At 40.6% G+C, this 23,337-nt stretch overlaps 1 protein-coding gene across 6 annotated transcripts in view; it reads right to left on the reverse strand.

Annotated features, from left to right (window-relative positions):
* anks1ab (ankyrin repeat and sterile alpha motif domain containing 1Ab) overlaps positions 1-23,074 on the reverse strand; it is a 45,523-nt gene extending 22,449 nt beyond the window's left edge. For 4 of the 6 annotated variants that reach the window (XR_014622353.1, XM_084349686.1, XM_084349685.1 and 1 more), the window contains exons 1-2: positions 22,286-22,735; positions 6,659-6,731 (exon numbers count right to left, since the gene is read on the reverse strand). Coding sequence is in view for 3 of the 6 variants with exons in the window: in XM_084349686.1 (XP_084205812.1) it covers positions 6,659-6,731; positions 22,286-22,573 (361 nt within the window). In the remaining 3 variants the exon portion in view is untranslated. Of the gene's footprint in view, positions 1-113; positions 1,158-6,658; positions 6,732-22,285; positions 22,736-23,057 lie in introns of those variants that run through there. The other 2 variants (XR_014622352.1, XR_014622354.1) reach the window with 2 other exon arrangements.
* Positions 23,075-23,337: the final 263 nt, after the last annotated feature.

Here is a 23,337-nt window from a genome sequence, read left to right on the forward strand (position 1 = left end):
CTGCTAAAACTATCCCCCTAATTAGTTCTAAAATCAGCAATAACTCCATCACGGTGCAACACAGAAATATTCAGTTCCCCCAAAATAAATTTGTCAGGGTTTTCACCACATACTTGTAAAGCTCTGGCTGAGTCCCATGGCTTCATTGGTCAACCTCTTTGAGAGCTAGGACACGGCTCATACAATGAAGGTAGCAGCATTCTAAAGTACTGTTGAGGTACTCATGTTATTTTTGATCAAGGAATACACATTTGCTCAAATAATTTTCTCCTCCTTACTCCAGAGCCACAAGGAGTGTGGTCAGGTAGACATATTGTAAATCCTACATCAAAAAAAGAAATGTTGGCTTGGGATTTCCACAGTGTGCTGATTCCAAACTCCTCAATTCATAATCAAATCCAAGTATGGATTCCTTGATAAAGCTCCAGGTAAGCTGTCTGCCAGTGGAAAAAGGCTCAGTGTCCTTGGTTGTGCCAGTGTTCCCTGTGCTGCCCAGCATTCACACTCTTCAGCAGGCTGTTGGCTGTGCGGCTCCGCCACAGATCGTGCCTCTCATCTCTCAAAGCAGTAAATCCAGGTTCAGATCCTACAGACGGCAGGTGAGCCTTTTGACTCTGAAGAGAGGATCACTGCAGGACCACAGTGCAGGTTAAGCTAGCTCCTTTCTGAGGCAGGCGCCCCCCACTCCCACCCAGCCCACCTGGTTCTTCTCCTCGCTGGGTACAGCTAGCAGCCTCTGTGCTCAGGGCAGAGGTTTGCTGCATCCCCTGCCTGTCTGAGACATGCAGGCAGGCAGCGCAGATGCAGTCACAGCAGCTGCTCCTGGCTCACACACGCTACCCCTCACTGCTCACAGGGCATAACGTCCTGACGCCGGCTACTTCTGCACAGGAGATCACAGATCTGCCTCAACCTCAGCCACTGCTGCCACGTCCTTCCAGCATCCACGACAGGCAACAGACTCAGTGATCATCCCCCCTTCTCATCCGAGCAAATCCCTCAAGCTCTTCTTTTTAACTCCCCCCCTCCTCGCTCTCGTCTCTCTCTGCTTTCTTTCTCCTGCTCTCGATCTCATAGCCCCATTCCCACACTGTGTGATCGCACTGCAGGGCTGCCGTATGCTGCCTGATGAAGTGGGGTGCTGCTCCACGTAACCACCTCTCTCTCTCCCTCACTCTCCCACTATATCAATTCCCCTCCCTCTGCCTCTCTCTCTCTCTCTCACTCCCCCTTTCTGGCTTGCACTCTCCCTCACTCTGTCTCGCTCCCTGCCTCTCGTTCTCAAACACACAGACAGATGCAAACACACTCACACGCACGCACACACACACACACACACACACTCTTTCTCTCTCTTCATCGTCTGTCGCTCTTTCCCCTTTTGTCTTGCCCCCCTTTCTCTCTTATACAAACGCACACATACTCTCTTCCTCTCTGGCTGTCTGTCTCTCTCTAACCTTACCCCACCTCACCCCTTCTCTCTCTCTCCTCACTGCACTGATTAGAATTGCACAGAGGCACTCTGATCTTGCCAGTGCAGAAAGGACACCACCATCAGAGGCAAGGAACAAGCACCGAGAGCCCAAAATCACAGTCCTTTCTGCAAAGAATGACTAGAATGTAAAAGGATGACAGCGAAGTCGATCCTCTTCTGCAGGCGCATCGCCAATTTTTTAGGCTAACATGGGATATTGAGACAAAGAGCCTCCTCAAGCCCCTGCTTATTAGCAGATGGCTTTAATTCATTTACATCTTACTTTGATGATAGGACAAGGGGGGGCAGCATTGATTCAAGTCAGCAGAAGTCTCTAATGCACTCGTACAGGAGAGGGAGAATGAGAGAGAGGAGAAGAGGCGCACTTCAAGTCCTGTCTCCTCTCCATCTCATCCAGTCATACAGCATGACAGAAAAGAGGCGAATTCCATTATGTACTTCCAGATGCTCATGTCACATCATACATTTTTAGTGCACAACAGAGGCTACTTACAGGGAAAAGCTGGGACAAATAAGTGAGATGATATAAAATTTAGACAGATTTGGGGTAAAAAGGCTCACACACACACAGAGCATCATTCAACTTTGAAAGTATTGTCTACACAGGGAGTGGTAGACTTTAGCACCCACCTATGCGGGGCTGCTCACTGCGTCCATCATTGGTGTTATCTGGGTACAGCTGCAGGCAGAATGTAATTATGCAGGCTTTCAAGCTGCTTGCAATCACCTCACACATTCCCAGATGGGTAGTCAGTAAGGCAGTCAGGGTAAGGAGAAGCAGTGCCAACAGAGGGAGGCAAAGTGAAGGGCTATTGATTGAACCACCTCCGTAATTGGCCCGCGTGTACCCCTGATGCTCCGGCGTTAACGATCAGGTAAAAGGCCAAGTCGGGTCTCCGTGACCCGTCAGTCAGCCATGAGGACCGACGCTCATCATTTGTTATCAGGGAGAGAAGCTGCTGTCAGATATGCCCCGACTGAGGAGAAAAATGATGGAAGGAGGGTGTGAGGGAGAAAGGGAGAGAATGAGCTGGAGACAGATAAGAGACAGAAAAGGGCTAATAAAGGAGGAGGCGATGAAACATATGGGCGAGATAAGATGGTAATAGGAAGTAAGAAGGATTGAAGTGGACTAATTATGATTCACTACGAGATCCCGCAACTCCTCCTCCTTCTTTACTCTTTCCTTATGAGCCTCAAACCAAAGTCAGCTCTTACACCACAATATCCAGACGGTTAAAAACACTAGCCACCCTGTCCAATTACTTCCATTCATTTGGGACAGCGACACCTCCCACAGTAGTAGGACCTAATTACAGACTGACATCCAATGTAGTATCCAATGCTCCTCCATGGGGGGGGGGGGGGGAAACTGGGTCACTGTCTTATCCCCTGTTAAACAGGGCAAGCTGTCAAATCTATTCAAGAGTGTTTCTTTACCATTTACCAGGTCTACACTTGGCTCCGAGGAGTGCCCAGAAAGACCTATTTACAGCTGAAGAGGTAGAGGTTGTGCCTAGATAAAGCCATGCCTCTTTATCAGAGCGGGAGAAAAGCACTAGCTCCTTGTCAACACACCCAAGCAGTGGAGAAAATGAGCCGCAAAGCTGAATTAATTCAGGGAAACTGAAGGCGGACTCTTTTCCTTTGAACGTCAGAGTGTGCCTGTACACAAACCGAGCCGATGCCTCCTGTGTGCTGTTAGCTGAGCTCTCTCTCCACTCCCTCTCTCTTTTTAAGCTCATTTACTCAGTGCTCTCTTAGCACACAATCGAGACACTCATGATGGGCACACAACACAAACAACCTCATCCTTGAGTACGCAGAATGGCACAAAATTGCAGGGCTGGTTTTTACGCAGCCTCAAAAATCTGGTGTTAAGAAATGTGCCTCCTGAAGATGAATTGGCAGTCCTTGGCTCCTAATACAAGAGGGACAGTATAAAAGCACAAGGTGAATGGAATGGAAATACACAAAAACAGGTGGCGAAGGTTTTTCCCAGTCAACAAAACGATAAAGGTTGAAACAAGAGTGACAATTTAGGTTTCCATCTTCATCTCTTTCTCTTTCTCTTTTCCCCTCCTCTCCTCTCCGCTTCTCCCTCTCCCCTCCCCCCTTCTCTCCCTCTTTGGTCTGAAGGGTACCTGTTTGTTCCCTTTCATTGAGGAAAAAGAAATATGACCTCTTTACTAAGCGGCACACTCAAAAACAGCAACAAAACGGTACTCACAACCTCCGAAACTACTTGTGAACAATCTCCGATTAAAATCGGAGCAGCAACTGCATGACTCAGCTGAATCTGGGACACGTTCAGCATGCCGTTCGTCAAACAAGTCCTATAAATAGCTCACACCTATATGTGTAGAAAACAAACAAACACACAACATATTTCCTCTTATGTAATGTGGAATCACCTCAGGTCTTAATTGTTAGGATGGCAATTAATCTAAGAATGCTTGAGTGTGCGGGCAGTCATGTTACAATTAAAATCATAAATTCACTCTGCGATAGAAAACCAGCTTTGCTTTAGGACTGCTTTGTTAATATGTACCTCCGTTTGGTCCAAATTATATTAACAAATGAAAATAATTTCATCAGATATGTTTAATGGTTAAAAGCAGCCTGGAAGGAACTGATATACACTATAAATTGGGGAATATTAAAATGAAGACAGTGAAAGTGGCTATGGGAATAATATCTGGTGTTGTAACTATATTTTTATTGTAATTGTTCTTTTAAAGTTGTATTTATTATATCTTTTATTTTAGCATCACCATAGTTGTTAATTAATTTTCTCCCACCGTCTTCTTAAATGTTTTTATTTTAACTGCTGTCTTTGTCTGTAATCATGTAAGACCCTGAGCTGCACTTGATGTCTGAAATGTCTAATAATTAAAGTTTACTTTATTACTTTATTTTACGACCTCCACCAAGAAGGTTATCTTTTCATCTGTGTGTGTTTGTTGGTCGGTAGGTTGGTTTGTCAGCAGGATTACACAAAAACTACTGAACAGATTTCCATGAAACTTGGATGGAGGATGGGTTTCGGATGAGAATAGACCCTGTTAACTTTTGGTGCACTTCGTTTCACACCATTCTTCTACAGTTCACCTGTAGATTTTAAATGAGTAGATGTCCTTGAATACATTGATCAAACTTTCACTTTTTAATTGCATAGACGCCTTTGAAAAGGACTGATGTAAGATGTAATAAAATTACCTGATGACACACCAGCACATGCAGTGTAAAATGCTGTTGCAGCAATAAAAGTACAAATTCTCTTAATTCCTATGTCATTTCTTTTTTACTTTCTGTGTCCTTACTTTAAATCCTTTTATCACAAAAACATGTTTTACTGTTTCTGTTCTTTCAGCTCTGGTGGTGTTACACCTTGCTGCGGTCAGCAGATTCTTAATCCATGAAACATACTGCGCATAACTAATGAAAATTTTATCTTAATAAATATGCTGAGACTTCTAAAAGGCAGTCCTGTGCAGACCCGCAGAAGCTATTACACAATACCGTATGATGAAACCACCTTATGGCGGAGTATCTAACAGAGGTAGGTTTACACTGTATCAGCGCGGGAGTGTTATTTAAACAAACTGAGCTGATGCCAGCTGGCTTCTCTGCCTGAAGGACACTTGGTGAAGCGTACTATCAATTCTAGCCCTATTGAGGTATACAGTAGCTCCAGAAAAAAACAATATGACAGTAAGGGGAATTTAGAATTAGGTTTCTCATAAAGTAGAAACCTTGTGTGTAACAAATAACAATGATGTGCCAAACAAATGTCAGCTTCAATCCCCGTGACTTACAACAAAACTCTCTTCCATCTTTCATGAAGATGTGTTTGAATACTGAACAGCAGCTCTTAGAAAAGCTGCTCACAAATGTGAGCGGTTACAGTTGGGCCCTTGTCTACGTGTAGTGGGAAGAGATTTTTCTATGCGTTTTGGCCTTACAGACATACATGCACAGCATTTTAGGTCACTGAAAACAGACCTTTTGGAAAACTTTATCCAGGGTGAAAATATTCAGAGAATCAGTTTTCAGTTTTTATATCTGGAGGGGCAGAAACTGAGATTTTTGGAACAATGATGCAGACACCCACGTCTGCTTCCTGATTGGCCCTTATCAGTGTAGGTAGCATCAGTGGCAGACGTGAACTCAGAGTATGTGTTATGATATTGTGTATTGATGGAATGGATGCTACATTGTGTATATTTAGAAAGACATAGACAGACATTGAAAATACAGTGATGGTATACAGAGACAAAAACTACGCTGACAGTGTTTTAATAAAAATAGCATTATCCAGGAGGATTCTGTGAGTCACAGTCACATGTCCCTGCCTCATCATTTTTGTCCTGTTTTTAGGAAAATGTACCTGTTGCATTGTTACAAGCCCTGGTAACTTAACCATGTCTCATAAAAAAGTATTTGAATTGTTTTCCAGTGTACATGTGGATGAGGCCTTAGACATGCACCAATTCTCTCATTTTTAGCTCCAATGCAATTCCGATTCCTGCATTGAGATATCTGCAGATACTGATCCAATCCACTTTGAGACCAATGTATCTCAAAACTAAGGACATGTAGAGTTAGCCATCTGTTACTAGCTCACTCAGGTGATGACTAATGTTGCGTTACAGCCGGTTCATGATCCAGTTTAAGCTTCGCCAATACATCTAACTCAGACTTCCAAAAGACAAAAACACAAGGTATATTGGATATCTTTGTAGTATGCTTACTTGATTTGTTCTACATCACTTTAGGATTAAAACTGCATCATTATATATTTACAATTGACAAAAACATCAGATTTTGGAATCTTGATCGGTGAGATTCGATATCAAATGAGTGAATTACATGAGTATCAAAAAGCGATACCAAAACTGGATCAGATACGTTCAAACTCTAGTTCCAGAAGTAAAAAAATTGTTTGCTGCTAACATTACATGTAATTATCATCCAGTAACCTCGAAGGGACTATCGTCAATGCAGCACCAAGGGCAATTAAAGACTGAGACTCACTTAATACCCGAGAACCAGCTGTCATTGTGCATTTCCCAACCAATTAATTACATACCATATAGAGTATTGTCTGCATAAATTAAAAATTCTATCATCATTGAAACATAACAGGTGGTGAAGCTTTACCTGATCTTGGTCTGGGCTGATTCTTTTTGGATGTTTCAATGCCTGCTCCAATCAAGTTCATGATCTTCTCAATCTGTTGAAGAGAATAACTATGAATCACTTGAAAATATACCCCATTGAAATGTCAACAACTACTCATGAACAATAACACAGAGCAGTGCTGATCATATGCTGGAATTCTTTCAACATTTTTCACGAATTGGTTACATGCATTAAATTTCTAACCCTCCACCATCCCACATTTGCCAAACCAATTACAAAGCAAGAACACTGTAGGAGTGGCACTGGGTGAGGACAGAGAGTTGCTGCTGCTGGGAGTATTGGGAAGGAGGCGGGCAGCTTCGCAATGATGGATTACAAGCAACAGTTCAACGTGGACAGCAATTCAATGACTAACCCACCACTCAGCAAAAAAACACAGCAAGGTGATAAGGTGAATTACAATCTAGAAAATGTTTAAACTCAGAACTGTCGACGCCTAAAGGCAGTCCTGTAACCAAGTCCTAACTGCACAAACTGACCCTCCAGAGATACAGATCTGTTGTTGACTGTTTCTTAGCATTTGATTGCCCTCTCAGACCTGTATTATTTGAGCTTCACAGAATAAGGCAACAGCTTACTGCAAGGTTAAGTGAGCACAATGCTGCATGGAGGAGATTACAGAGCAACTCAGAGAAGAGTTGTTTAGGGGCTTAGAGCCAAAATTGTTTATTTAAGTAGTCTCTGGCTTTCCAGGAGACGAAATACATTTCCAGGTTGTTTGCTTTCATTTATTTTCCTCGATAACTCAACAGTAATTCAAGCTCCAACAAAGTGCTTTGATGCTTGATGCAGTTTATCATCAAGTGCTGTTCAAAATGAGCAGGACAAGTAATGATCATTGTTAATCTTTTTTTTTATATCCAGAGTCGAGGAGTAGTCCAAAGTTTTGGGCTTTCTTTGCTGAGTTACACGAGAGGATCAATACCACTCTCATATCTGTCTATCAAATATGCAGCCACAGCCAAAAGTTGACTAGCTTAGCACATACCTCTGGCAAAAGGCTACAATCTGTCTACCTGGGATGTAAGGCTGATTTACTATCAACTTCACCATGACAACAGGAAGTCACAAGCCACTTTCAGAGCCTGTTCAAGGTGGGATTGTTGTGTCGTCATTCTGCCTTGCTTTTTTGTATGAAAGGTACAAAGACAGAATGGAGGGCATCATTGTTCCACCTGTGATTGTGATGTGGTGATAATGTGTTTCTTGTGCGGCCCACTATCACAGGATTTAAAAAGCAGTTAGCAGCACTTAACAGCTAACTCTAAGAAGAACAGCAAGCGAAAATGTGAGGTCCAGGAGCTCTTCACCCTCTGAGCAGAGGGTGAGATCAACTGGCATGTACATTGCACCTCACATCGATGCTATTGTGTTTCATGTCATGCTCTTTTACTTCCAGAATGCTGGCATGCTATCTAAAATCACACACTGGGGTGGCAGTCTATTGGCATTGTTTGGCTTGTTGGCTGTAAAAAAAAACAAGGCGTAATAAAGGGTCTTTGTTGTATTGTGTATATTGTTGTATTGCAGGATATCTGTGTAAAAAGGGCTACTGTGTCCAGCCACCAACAGATATGAGACTTAGAGCCTGACCAGTATATCCAATGGCCAATATATTCGGCCGATATTGGCCTTTCACAGATATATCAGTATCGGTGTAAATGTTTCCTGAAATGTGCATATATGAAAACTTTTCATAGTGAAATTCATTGTTTCGATGTACAGATGTCATTTTAAACAATTACCGTAAAAAAATCCCACCTCTGTTGCACATCTCTGTCACAAATGTTAGATCACAGATGTTTGATAATTGGAATTTTGTTACTCCTTAGTAATGGCATTGGCCTAAAAAAGTATTGGTTGGGCTCTAATGTGATTGGTAGCAATCTTCTCATCTACATCTCGTCTTTCTAAAATGTCAAACTATTCCTTTAAAAAAACAGCAGGAAAATTAAATATGATGGGACCATTTACAGCCAGTGTGAGATGAGATGTTATCCTAATCGGTCCCATCCTATTAAACATTCAAATACAAGGATTATATTTCACTGATTTTATTCAGCTCTACTGGAATAGATGTTTCAATCTGAAGTACCCAATGTCAGATAAAACTACACAGTAGTATAATTATGAGTCAACTTAAGCAAACAGTCTGGCCCTTATCATATGTACTGCATGGTTAAATTATATTCACTCATCGCTGAGTAAGTGTAAGCAATTTGTCTTCAGAACATGACACTACTTGCTGACACGTCATGCTTCAAGGACAACAGGACCTCATGCACAGAACAAATGTACCATTCACCCCATTATCACGAGAACAGACCTTACATATTAATAGCATTCAACATTCTATAGAAAATAATATAAGTCCAAGTACATGTTTTACAATTTAAAGCACGGCAATTAGCAGGCTGGGGTCGCCTAAAATTCAATGTGCAAAGTATTGCAAATCAGGCTGGGATCTAAATTTAGACTCACTCGAGTAGTGTATTCACAATCAGCAATGAAGATTTCTGCAAGCCTGAAAAGCTGATTCTGCTTTCACTAGTGACACCAGAGACACAGCGAGGCTTATTTGATGTAATATTTAGTGTTTGAAAAAGCCCTATGCACTTCGCTAGTGGCATCAACACTGTGGAAAAGCCTTGATTCATTTGGAAGTCAGGCACGTGGGACGAATGGCATATGCCTCCAGCAATACAGACCTCACATTACTCTTTGAATTAACCCAGTTACATTCTATATCACACACACACACACATCAGGACTGCATTACATCTAAGCTTAAGTGCACCTTCTAACCCTGTCACCAAAATACTGCTCTCAGAAAACCAGCGTCATCATAGATAAAGTGCTGAAATATTTCATAACATTATGCACATACAGCCTCATCCACTGCATAAATAGCTCGATGATTGGCCCTGGGTCATGATGGAAATATAGTGAATACACCGCACTTTTGCTATTCAAAAGAGAAAGTTATTGTCAAATATATCAACCATATATTATTACACATACTTTTCATGAAATAAGTTTGCCATGTTGCCTTTAATTAGCTATACTTGCTTATCCTTGAGGGTCACAGGGGGCAGGAGCCAGTCCCACCTGACATTGGGGGAGACGTGGAGTACACTCATTCAGAAATGACATATATACCATTGTCACACCAAAATTAGCAGGTTGTTTAAACATGGAAAACATCCACTCAAAATAGGCGATTGACTTCTTGACCATTGGAAGTGGACAAGTTTGCATTTCTGTTTTTTTTTTCCCCCAGTATGTCATGATCTACATCACTAATGAAAACAGTGAACAGTAAAAAGCATCATGGGGACCAGTGACAACGCTCAGTGGTTACTGTTTTTATCTTCTACTACAGTCCCTTGCAGGCTCAACAACATTCAAGAGCTGCTTGAACGGCAGATACAAACTGATACAAAAGCCAGATGTTAGTGGGTGTTAGTGGGTTTCTGACTATTATTAAAATAGGAGGTATCGAGACCCAGTTAGGTTTACAGTCACACCTACGGGCAATTTAGCATTAATTAACCTGACCTGTGGGAGGAAACCGGAGCACCCAGGGGAAACCACACAGAAAGACTTCAGATCGAACCCAGTACCTCTTCGCTGTGAGGATAAGACAACTAACCACTGTGCTGCCAAAGGAGTACTTTTAACTCCTAAATCCACTTCAGCCTTAAGCAGCAGGTACAGATGGTAGATTGTAAAGACATGCAAGTTGTAAAGACATTTTTAAACACTAATCTTAAAGGAAGGATTTGACATTTTGGGAAATGCGCTGACTTTCTTTTTTGCCAAAAGTTTTAAATACGAATTGATACCACACAACTGTTGGTCGGGTAAGTATAAAAAAGCTACATCCAGGACACAGTTAGCTTAGCTTAGCATAAAGACTTGAAACCGGAGGAAACAGCTCGTCTATCCCTCTGCAAAAAAAATCAACTTCTAGCATGTCTAAAGCGCACTAATTATCATGTTATATATTGTTTGTAAAAGCTGCAAAAAATCAAAAAGGAAACAACATTTTCTGCCGTCATGTGATGACATGGGGTGCTGGTAGGCAGATTTTGTTACTTTCAGACCGAGCCAAGCTAGCCATGTCCCCATGTTTCCAGCCTTTACACCAAGTTTCATATTGACTGTACAGATATGAGTGGTTTCATCCTACACATCTAACTCTCTTAAACAGCTGAGAAACAGCTTGAAGGTAGGCTAAGCAAATGAAACACATCTCTGTATAATGCAGGTCACAGTTCAACAGCACCAAAAACTAAATCCTCCCAAGTGTACATGGAATTGAGTTAAGTATTGAGTTGTCCTTATTTGACATGTTTTAAAAAGGAAAAGGTCCAGTTACCATCACCCCGGTAGGAATGCATTTGACACAAAGAGCACTTTCCAGTGAATATCTGGGAGGAAATAATCAGAAGATCTACTCACACAGAAATGTAATTGATAGTGCAGTTATGAAGCACATGGGGTTTGAGTGGACTGTGTCATTAAATCAGCGGTGCAACTCTGAGTGATAGTACTACATTCTGAAGTGATTTGCATGTTAATACAGGTTGATCTGCACTTCGATTCCTGCGCACACTGCATATATTATCCCTTTTATGTCACCTTTTCATGCTTCAAGCTTTGCAGTGAGAAAGATCTGAAAGTAAGGTGAAATCATTGTGCTTATTTCAGATGCAAGTTAAGTGGTTGACAGACTTTTTGTGATCATTCCGTGTCCTTGGAGGTTTCTTTATTTTGCATTGCTGCTACATATTATGACAGGGGAAACACAAAGGAAACAAGTTGTTCTTTCATTACAAGATCTTAAATATAAATAATCGACCAAAGGAAAAATTTAAATAAAGAATATTTGGAGTGTACGCTCCACCTTCACTTCAATTCACACTAAAGAAAAGATCGAGTCCAGCAGCTATATGTTCTCTGTTTCATCCAGGACCTTGAAACCAGCTTTTCTGAAGATTCGTCTTGATTTAATTTAACGGATTAAGAGTAGAGCACAATCCCTTTGGTGGTCAGATAATTTGACTCTAGGGTACTTAAACCCTGAGCAAGACTTAGAGACATCTGTGGTAAAGGGCCGGAGTAGAATGATCTAATAAAGTATTTACAAAAGGTCTCCAGGCAGATTTGAGCTCCAAGCTGGAAAACCTAGAAAACATGCTTTCTGGGTTCACACTTTCTAGTACAACTCAATGAACTACAAAGTTGGGCCCAATTTAAATTGCTACTAAACTTGAGTTTGTGATTTTGATTGGACCCAAATGGACCCAATGGGCAACATAGTCTGCATCTTTCTCTCAGGCAATCAAAGTAGAACAGATTGCTTACTTTTATCAAAGTGGCTTTAAGATCTTGGAGACCGTGCTTGTTACTTTTAAGTGAGCTCTGTATTGACCAGGAGACTGTTTATCTAGAGTCAGTCAGCCCCAGTGAGCTCCTCTACAGGCCTTATTACACTACACTCATTATGTGCATCACTGCCCCTGAAAAATATACAGTATAAACACATAAGTGGCATTGTTCCATGAGAGAAAAGTTAGAATGCTGAAAAACTCAAGTTAACCAGGAAATTGAATATGCTAATGTAATTATTATTAACTGAAAATGTTGGCAACTTGTGCATTAAATACAGGCTCAGAAGAACAGATGGCACCAATCAGCAAAAAGTTTAAGTTTTCTATGAACTTGAATCTGTTTTGGATCAACTCATGCATGATTCTATCCAGGATTTTGATTAGTCAGTCATGCGTGCTGTTGGGAAAACCTATTTTATTTAGTAGAGTCAGACTGATATATTGGCCTGGCAGATATATTTGTCTATATTAGCTTTAGAAAGATATATTCATGTATAAGACAAAAAATGTATCACTGCAGGGCATGGAGGAGTCAGCTCTGCAAGTGACTTGCCTGAGGAATATCTTGTAGATCGAACCGTTGCCTTTACAAGATAATTAATCTATTTATTTGGAGCCTTACAGCATGCAGACTTTTTTCTATCGTGCCCTGCAGTAATTTAGTAATGGTGGCACCATTATAAAGTTTCCTCAACAGCAATATGTCCTGCTTATTATGTACACTGATTGTTATCATAAATATCACGTTATACGTTTATGTCAAAAAAGAAATGGCTGATAAATCATCATGACATTTTTTAAACTCTGATGGTAATATTGGCCTAAAAAATCCAGTGTTGGTCAACCCTTATTATTCTAATATTATGCACTATAAGTAGTTATTTCAGCTGAAAACCACATATCTGACAATGCCACAGTGAGGGATGTCACTTTTATTACCTCCGCAGAGGAGAGTTTTCACCCGTGACCCTTTGTTGGTTGGTTTTTTAGCAGATTTACACAATACCTACTGAACTGATATCAACGAAACTTGGGTAGAGGATGAGTCTCGGCCCAAAATAGATCCCATTAACTTTTGATGCACAGACAGAAAAAGGATTTTTTTCTTACTTTTTTTAACATGACAAGACAGGGCGTTTTTTCAGTGATTTTGTTAATTTCTCAGGGAATAATGCATGAATCATGATGAAAAAAATGCAGGTATATTGAGATGGCTGGTATGTATGAATGTGTAGAATTTGATGTGTATTAGGCTTGACTGATTCCAAGGGAACTGCTTGCCCTTTCCCTTGTCAGAGCCATGTCAGTGCCATTGTGGTTCAGTGCTTTGATGCTATTAAAGAGATTTTTTTATTTCTTGCGGGAAATCTTCTTAAGTCATTCCAATCTGACATGGATGTGCACATTTAAAGGTCCAATCTCTATCATTTAGTGGCATCTAGTGGTAAAGTTGCAGATTGCAACCAACTAAACACTCTCGTCTTTCCCTCCCCTATGGTGGACATTAAAAAAATCTTAAGGCCCTTTCTAGAGCCAGTGTTTAGTTTGTATCACTGGGCTACTCTAGAAACTTGGCAGTGCAACATGGCACCCACTCCCTCTGCAAATACAGTATAAAGGCTCATTCTGAGGTAACAAAAACAAAACAATTTTTAGTTTCTGGCAATTATGCACTAATGAAAACAGAACTTTGAATCATTATTACATTTCTGCCCGTTAATCCTACACACTGGACCTTTAAAAGTCCTTTATGTGTGTAACATGTTCTCTGTTTGCTCCAGCCAGTCAGTTTGGGTTAACTTTATTAGTGCACTGTTGTCTTTTGTTGAAATGGAAAGGGGCAGAGAACAGAAAAAAAAGGGAAAATGGCGCAAACGTAATTAAAATGTACAGTAACTGCTCAAGACAATTATTAAGACAATCAATTCCAGCAGCCAGTGTCAACAAAAGTGACTTGCAGTATCTTAGCCTAAATGCCACCTCTATCATGAATAATCACTGTCAGCTATGGGCTTTGAAGAACATAACCACGAAACAGATCATTAAATAAGCAAATACAATAGAGGCCTGTGCAGAAACCACAACTGTGTGTCCCTTATTTTATACAGTACGCTTATCTTCAGGTAACACCTTTTGCAGATAGAACACAAGAAATGACTATACTTCATCATTTTGTACTCACTGTTTGAGACATGAGCTGTCAATCGTACCGTGACTGTGGAAGACTATACTGCCAATTAAACTTCACAAGGATAAAGTGAACTCTTAACTTCCTGTTCCTGAAGCTGGATCACCAGACTGTCAAGCTGTAAGCTGCTTCTCGATGTCATTTGTGGATAGCATTGTAGGGCAAAAGTGATCATCATCATACCAATGACAAATTAAGCAAATTTAGTATAAAGTGTACTGACAAATGTGAGTATACTGAATTTTGTCACTCTTCCAACATAATAAAGACTTCCATAAAACCCGGTTAGTAAAGTATGGAAATGGCCCAGCCGTCCTCGGAGGCAATTTCAACTGACTTCATCAACAATTTCTTTCTGCATAATAGCAATAGAAACACTATGTGATATGTGTTTTTAATTCAGCTTATGATCTTTTTTGCATGCAACTACCTCTCCTGCTCCAATCTTTCTTGTTTAGTCAACCACATGCCAGGTAATAAGAGCGATAATGTGAAATAATCTTAAACGATGCGCTTCAGAGCTGGGGAGTACAGTAATGTCCGCTGAGCCAATGTCTCCTCACCACATAAGTGATGGCAGTGAGTCTAAAACAGAACAGATAATGGAATGATGGCTTGATATAATAAACTAACCAAAAAGGCTGCCTGCCTCACTGGCGCTGGTCTGGAAACAGGATTACCGCCTCAGTATCACTGTCAATAAAGACAGATGGGCCAGTAGCTCCACACTATACAAGACCAAGACCACATAATTCTATCCAGCAGTGCTCGTGATTGGGATTGATTTTTATTTATTTGACAGCTTTGAAACCACACAGTATAAAGCATAAAGCCACTAAGAATTATAACAGTTAAGTCACGATGGCCTTCATGGTGTATGTGTCGAGGCATGGAGTGCATAGCTTTATCTCATAGATGCATTCATTTTTGAGGATAAAGATTGTTTCCGCCTAATACGAATAATAACAACTTTATCGTTCCAGTTTTCTCAAGCTTTTCTTCATATATTATCCGCTGCTTTGATTATTAACCACTGCAGAAAAATAAATGTAAGATTCCTGTAGAATACCTGTACTTAATGTGTGTACATTTTACCATCTAACTGTACCCAGCTTGTCAGGTAGTGCTTTGAATTGGGATTTAATGTCAGGTAATGTCAGATTATCATAAATTAAATTCCTCTGTGTGTATTTTTTCCATCTATACAGGATAGGACTATAAGTGACTGATGGATGAGAGCTGCTTCTGAAACTGACAGTTCTTTTCATTGTTGATTATTCTGCCAATTATTTTTCTAATTAAACTGCTGGCTGATGCAGCGCCATCACAATTTCAGGACGCTCAAGGTGACGTCCTCAATTGTCTAAAGATATTTTATTAATATAACAGGAGTGAAAGAAGCAAATCCTCACTAATAGCAAACTTGAACCATCAAATCAAATAATTTAATCTCTTGTTTGTTTGTTTTTTTCTTTCTACAATGCCAGGAGGCAAAAGATTCATAATTAATGTTGAATCATCGTTTTGCAATTCAATTCTTCCATATAAATGCTACTGGTTGGCAATTTGTTTGCCACAAAATGTGATCTCCAAAACCAAAATACTTTTGACATTTGTAGTAGATGTAATCACATTTTCACAAAAGCAACTGCTTTCAAACAAGCCAAATTAATCTGACAACAGGATAAACGGATTTCTGTCACATTTTTTTTAATTAATATTTTTAAAATCAACAGCATTTACACAGGTCTAGCTCTTGCATGAATGGAATAACGGCGTTTAACAACATTTTAGATTAAGTGTAGTGCCTCATGTGTTACACCTGGTTTAAAATGTTGCATGTGAAACAGGACTGCGCCTTCCCCCACCCAGCCCCCGCAAACACCATCACAACTATTCTCATATTCATGTACCACATCTGTCTAACCAGATCTTCGGATGTGTTCCCTCTGCCTTGGCTCTCTATATGAATTATAAACCAGCTTTCACATACTTTATCAGCTGTATTTACCTACATTAAAAAGGTTTTTGTAAGTTAATGCTATTTAATTTTCATTGTGGCCAATTCAGATTCACAGGTACTGAAAACTAATTTTGGTTTATAAACTATATTAACAGCTATGTGTTGATAAAGGTTCTCAGTCATCCAGGTCATGGTAATTCTAAGTGCTATATCGTAGGCAACTGGACTTGTTTCAGTTTCTTGACACTTAATAATTGTAGAAATGAGCCCTGCATCCTAAAGACGTTTTACCTCTCATCCAAGAGGCTTCTTCAGTTATATTAAGAGCTATAGTTCTTCTTTTTTCACACTATCAATTTCGAGACGTATTATATTACAAAAGGTCTATGAAACATATAAATTAAAAATATTACAATACAGCAAATTTAACATAATAAAAATGCAGTATTTTCATAAGGGATCCCAGTCTATCTGTGTTATGCAAGATCACAGCATAGCATATAAACACAGACACACACACACACACACTGTATGCACTTTAAAAGCTTGAATGTGTAATGACCTGAGGAATACCACTGGGAAATAGAGTACACACACGAATGAAGCCACTCAAGCAACTGTAACATGTGGCTATGTTAACCTTTGCCTTTTGAGTATTGAACACATGTGGTGAAGACATCAATCACCTCAATCATATATGCCGTTTTTATTATTAATGCAGTGAGTTATGGTCATTTAAGTGCAAGATTCTTATGTAATACGGCTATTTGTAGTTCTAATCTTAGATGAAAAATTTAAAAAAAAAAAGTGGTGAAAGAGGTGAGGATGCATCTTGTATTCATGGATCCATTTTGACTTGCCAAATGACTGGTACTAACAACAGTCTTTTAAAACTGAGGACAGAATTTAAGACGGCTTAATTTATCAGACATTTGCTAAGGTAACATTAAGTAATACCTAATCTTTTGCAGTGGAGTACATTATTAATGTCCCCAAGATGTACGCTGGCTACTTAGCTATTACACTACAAGGTGTTGCTCCTTAAAACTGGCAAATTATTCACTCTTCAGCACACAATTTGGGCCACATGAGCCAGTTTACTTCACTGACATTCATCCTCTCAAACTCAAACTAGCAAAAAACTAAAATTATATCATAAATCAAAAGGTGGCAAGTACCATCTTGAGGTGAAGCTACTGTGGAGGAGTAATCAACTTCCCCACCATCAATGGCCTCATTAGCACATCTTTAGTACAGCTGTTCTGTTTTGCTTGACATGGCATAGCTAGTGTTTTGTTTGCAGGGCTCATTTCTACAATTATTAATGAGCTCATTATTATTACTAATGAGCCCTGGCCTGCCTGCTTCTTTCTTAACTGTGAATGTTTGAAACATTTTAATATATGTTTAGTCATTGTGGCCTAACTTTTTAAAATAATAATGACATTGGATGGACATTACAATGAGCAAGACTTTAAAAGTGTAGATTAACTCACTACCTTGTGGTGCACATTAATTTTGCTAATTAAGATAGCCTATAATCTACCCTAAAGCCTAAAAGGTCTAGCTACTATCTCACATTAACATGAATGTATTTGATAATGCCATTGTGACAGGTTTGTCAGGTTTGCTTGTAGCTAACCGTTAGTTTAGCTAGCTAGCAGGCTAAGACAACGAGCTAGTCAAGCTAACCGAAGTTACAACAATTTACCTGAAGTGGCCATTAAAATAATGGCTGTATGAGAGGAAACTTTCACCGGCGACAAAAAAGCATTAAACTGAACATTACAAGTGAAACGTCACTTACAGTCACAGGAGTTGAGGACATCAGTTGTAATGCCAATTTTATCCAGTAGCGCCGCCATGACGGCTTCTCAAATGCCGACACAGACATCACCTAGGTTTATTTAATAAGCTACTTTTTTTTACCAAGGCAAGGCATGGTGCTGTTGTTGTCAGTCCAGGTTAATCAGAACAACTCTATCACTTCCTATTTTCTCATTTAGGACTCGGTTCTGCTTCTTCAAGCAACGTTTTGACGGTTTTATTTAGCTTCCGTTTCATTTGTTTATCTCTTTGACCTGCTGTCTAATGGTGCGTTCCATTGCAAGTGAGAAGTCGGAATTCCAAGCGTTATTGTGGTGTCTGTTTGTGAAACGTTTGGTAAATACAATTTGTAGTTGTCATTTTCACTTTCATTCGGGTGATCTGTGTTCAATATAACGCCTTGACAGTATTTTATGAGCTTACTCGCCCTGTCGTTTTTTAAGTGGCCTTTTACTGTTAAATCAGCTGCTGTAGTTGCTTGTGAAACACACGTTTGCAGAGAGCGTCTATGTTTTTCCGAGCGTGGAATGCACCATTAGCTCCACCCCGCTGCCCATATATGGATTTTTCCGACTCCAACGGACGAAGATGGCGGCAAACGAAATGCTAACATTTTTCTCAGAAATGTATTTTATTGTATCGTATTAGATTTTTAATTATTTGAAAATTAATTTATACTTTGTTTAAATTTTACAAGGGAACGGGACACAGTATTGTTTATTTATTTAGTTATTTATCTATTTATCTATTTATCTAGACTTGGAAAATTATCTTTTAAATTGACAGCCATCATATGTGTGATTCATGGCACAATTCAAGCAGGATCAAAACATTATTTGTCTCGCTTCATTCACTACCATAGAAAAAATAAGGTCCCATGAGGACAACCGGGAGGGGCTTGACTTCGGCTCTCCAGACAACTTGCCTTTAACAATTTTCCTTAAATAATTTACTCATCAAGCAACCTACCTGTCACTTATCTCACGATATGTATTTTTTACCAATATGCCATGTGATGTGATCATACATTAAACAACAATACAGAGTAAGCACCCATACAGAAGCTCCAGCCAGGTGTCAAAAGAATGATTTAATTATCCAACAAAAGCTGACAAGGCAGGTAGAGAGCATCATCATAAATGTGAACCAGGCATTAACATCATGCAGGTTCAGCCATCTATTAGAAGGGTGAGAGTGAGTGAGTATTTTCCTATATTTAAGCTTTATTTAACTAGACTAATGACACCTTCAGCAAGCTTAAGATGAGTTAAAGTTTCCCATAGTGTCCCATATTCATCAAACACACTTAAATATACCGTCCTGAACCTTTTTCCTTCAGTTGTTCAGAAAGTGCGCAGTATCAGAAAAGAGATTAAACACAACTTGCCTGATTCTTCTCTTCAAGTAAAGAATAGAAATAGAAATACCAAGTAGCTACTTTCACAACAATGGGAGCCCTAAAAATGGTCAGCAGTTACACAACCTGCCAGACGCAATAAAATTCTACAGATCTACCACGCAAAATGTCAATGGGATTTAAAGGTTATACTTCATTTCATAACTTCTTCTTTATAATAACAACATCCGAATGCCAGCATTTGTATTCAGTGCTTTTGCTTTCTGCGTGCGCATGTTACTGACATATATGTGTATCTGACCTAAAGCCGAGCCTCCCTCTGAGCCCCGCGTGTCGCTTTAATGTTTGTTGGTGGTTGATCGCTTCATGAGATATACTCGCAAGGCAGTTTTTGCCCTCACTACAAACACACACACCCATATCCCCAACCCAAATAAATCCCTTGAAATCTGGAAGAGAAACAGACACTCGGGAGCAGCTGCAAAACAGGATGCCCTTGAGAACAGGACACCCCACCCAACATAGCCTGAATAAACAGCTCTGTCAGAGAGCAGAGGGGTGGAGCAGAGAGCAGGCACTGGACAGGGAGGGATGACAAAGAGAGGGGGGAAATAAAGCCAAGTAAAAGTTCAAGAAGTCCACTCTGAAGTGACACCCAAGTGCCCTTGTTGTAAGGATGAAAAAGGTGCGTGCTCCTGACTTACAGTAAAGGCAAGACCCCATTTGTGTGACCATAACCTTGGTGAGGGCGTCGTCCAGTCCAAGACAAATTCAAGTGTGAGCAGGTTGATTCAAGGCCAAGACCAAGGAAACAACAACCGTAATAACACTTCAATCACTCAGTCCTAATTCGGTAGTTTTAACTACACTTTCTGTGGGAGAAACAAGCAACAACACAAAACAAAAGGAAATGGATTTCCTCATATCAGTGTTCTTTTAGTTTCTGCTTTGTGTTACATTGCTGTTAGTCCAGTAGTTATACATAGCTAAAAGTGGTTATAGCTGAAGAAAAATCATGACTTATATATATATACACATTCAATTAGAAACTGTGTCTTAGGTCACACTTTATAATAACTATCATTTATTCATATTTTTACCCTTGTCTTTTTTCTTTTGTTTGTTGGATGGTTTGTCAGCAGGATTACACAAAAACTACTGAACAGATTTCCATGAAACTTTCCGGATGGAGGATGGGTCTCAGCTCAAAATAGATCCCCATTAACTTTTGGTGCAGATCCAGATAAAGGGACAGACACACAAATTTGTTCTCACTTTCTTAAACATTGTGAGACAGGGCGTTATTCTGACATTGTTGATTTCTCAGGGAATGAAGCATGGATCTTTTTGAAGAAAATCAGGCGCATTTAGGTGGCTGGTATCTATGAGCGACTGCAATTTGATGCTGATCCAAGATCTAGTGAGTTTAAATTATGCTTGATCAGTTATGCAGTTAAGCAGTTTCATCCTTAATTATGGTCTGATTGTTGTTGTTCCTACAAAGCTGGGTGTGTAATTCTGTTACAGAATAATCAATAATGAAGTTTTGTGCCTTTAACAATCAAATAATAAGATTGTCGGCTGTTGGAATATCAGAATCAGCCAAACCCAACATATGTAATGTTTTTAGTCCTTCTCGGGTCATTAGACCCTCTAAATTCACAGAAATACATCATTACCGATGGCATAACCTCAGTGCATGCAACTCTAGCCGCAGCAGTGTAAACTAAAGACTGAAATAATGCAGAGAGAGGTCCTAGTCAAAACACCCACAAGGCACAGATAAATGAAAAACTTCTTGAATTTATGTTTTCAGAATATTACCTTGGACCCAATGACAGTTCAGAAATTATGCTGTTCTGTTATCCCCTTTTTCAAGAATGACTCAACTTCTTGTCAAATCTGCTGATAAATTTGCAAAAAATGCAAAGTATATAAATGAGATCTGCTCCTGAACTGACGCTGAAGATATCCAAAACACAACCTCATGGTGTTAATACGTTTTCTCGTCGTGATAGGGACTCAGCAGAAAGTGTCAGAAATGTTCAAGTCTGCTGCTTTGCACATATTAAAAAAATCGTATAAGCGTGCCTCTAAGCTGTGCACTATAATAATATAATACATTATCAGTCATCGGCTATTGTCCCTACAGGTTCTGACTATTTAAGTGGACGTTTTGGTGAGAAATTATTATCATCTGAGTCTTTGCGGTGCTTTAGGGGATGCTGCATTGATGCTCCGAAGTGCTCAAAAATCACAAGTTAAGGCTTTTGGGGATAATGGGTGGGGGTGGGAGGGGGATTCGCTCACAGTTGGCTGAAAGTAGATGGCGCAAGACGGAGCAAAGGAGCCAGAGGAGTGCAGGAGGAGACAGTGGAAGCGTGGGTCGGCCCCTGAGACATGTACTGAGTGGATGTGGAATGACAGCACAAGCCCAATTAGTCTTGGATGCCAGGGCTGCTGCAGGGAGGTCGGTGCAAGTGATCAAGCCATTCATGCATTCAAGCACTCACCCACAGGCATTCTACGCCAACAGCCGGGGTGAAGTTACTACAGTCTACCACTGCTTCTGCTGGACTCCTGATCGCTCTCATACTGCTGCCTCCCCTCTCCCTCTTCCTTCCTTCCTTCCTTCCTCTCTCTCCTGAAATGTCCTGCTTCGCCCCATCACATTTCTTTCTTTTTTTCTCACTAATCCTCAGCTGCATTTCTTATCGGCCTCTCTTTTTTTTCCCTTACACATTCACACTCTCTCCTTTAAGGACATTAACACACTCCACTTGAAAGCCAGTGCCACTCCCTCTGTCCTCCACACCCTCCCACTTGTTTCCCATCCCCAGAGCTCGAGTATTACCTCATCCCACTCAGAGGCAAAGGAAGGCATGCGCTCCGTGGACGGCTGCCCAGAGCTGCAGTTAGACACGGATCCACTGCGGCCAGCCAGACCTCCATCCTCCTCCCCGAGTGGTGACGCCAACAAGTCAGAGTCCGACTTGGACAAGCTTCGAATCAGCCCAAGGTCTGCAGGTCTGACTTTGACCGTTGCCTTCGATGCAGCTGAAACTTCACTCGAGTCCTTAATGTCAGCCTTTGGAGTGTGGCTCACCTTGGCGGGGTGGGCATCCGGAGTGCACTCTGCCATTGTTTTGGAGCTGCCAAGTGCAGCTCAAGGATCCTCAGTTTCCTGAAAAGTGATCCAGGATCTTTGTGGAAAGCCAGTCAATATTAGCACTGAAAGACACAGATGAACCAAGTATAAATACTGTCAGCTTGAGAAATTTGACTCCAACTCATACAAAGTGCTCCTGTTTGGAGGGAAAAGGAGCATGTAAGTGAGAGACTTGTTGTGCACAGCAACAATCATCAAGGTCCACCCACTAGTTGTATCCTGTTGCCCTCCCCTTAGTGGCTGGCTGCCCCCTCCTTTAGCCTCTCAACTGTGACTCTTTTGAAAATCCTACACTTTCTCCTCCTCAGACAGTCTGCTTTTCTTATCAGGTCATGTATCTAACGTGGTCAAACCAGTTCGGTAAAGAAGCACATAAGCCTAATGTCTGATGGCTAAAAAGTCAAACTCATCACAATCATCTGAAGTCAATAAACTCCTCATTCCTGCCTCTTCTTACCTGCTGACTTGTATCCCTGCTGCTCTCTCTGCTGTGTGTTTCTGTGTCTGTTCTGTCCTGAGGTTGTTTCCAGACTCTTCAGGAGGACCGACTCTGTCCCGTACTGAGGATCAGAGGACGCGAGGATCCGAAAGCCTGGCCTTATTCAGACTGACAGCTGGGGTAATCAGGTTACTGACGCACTGGGTGGCTGCTCCATTTTACAGGAGGGAGAGTCGGGATTCCTCCTTTTTTTTGTTGGTGTGTGCTTGTCTAAGAGAGTTTGTGTGCAGGAGGCTGG

This window comes from Pagrus pagrus (genome assembly GCF_965226575.1).
Source record: "Pagrus pagrus genome assembly, chromosome: 3".
Taxonomy (NCBI): Eukaryota; Metazoa; Chordata; class Actinopteri; order Spariformes; family Sparidae; genus Pagrus; species Pagrus pagrus.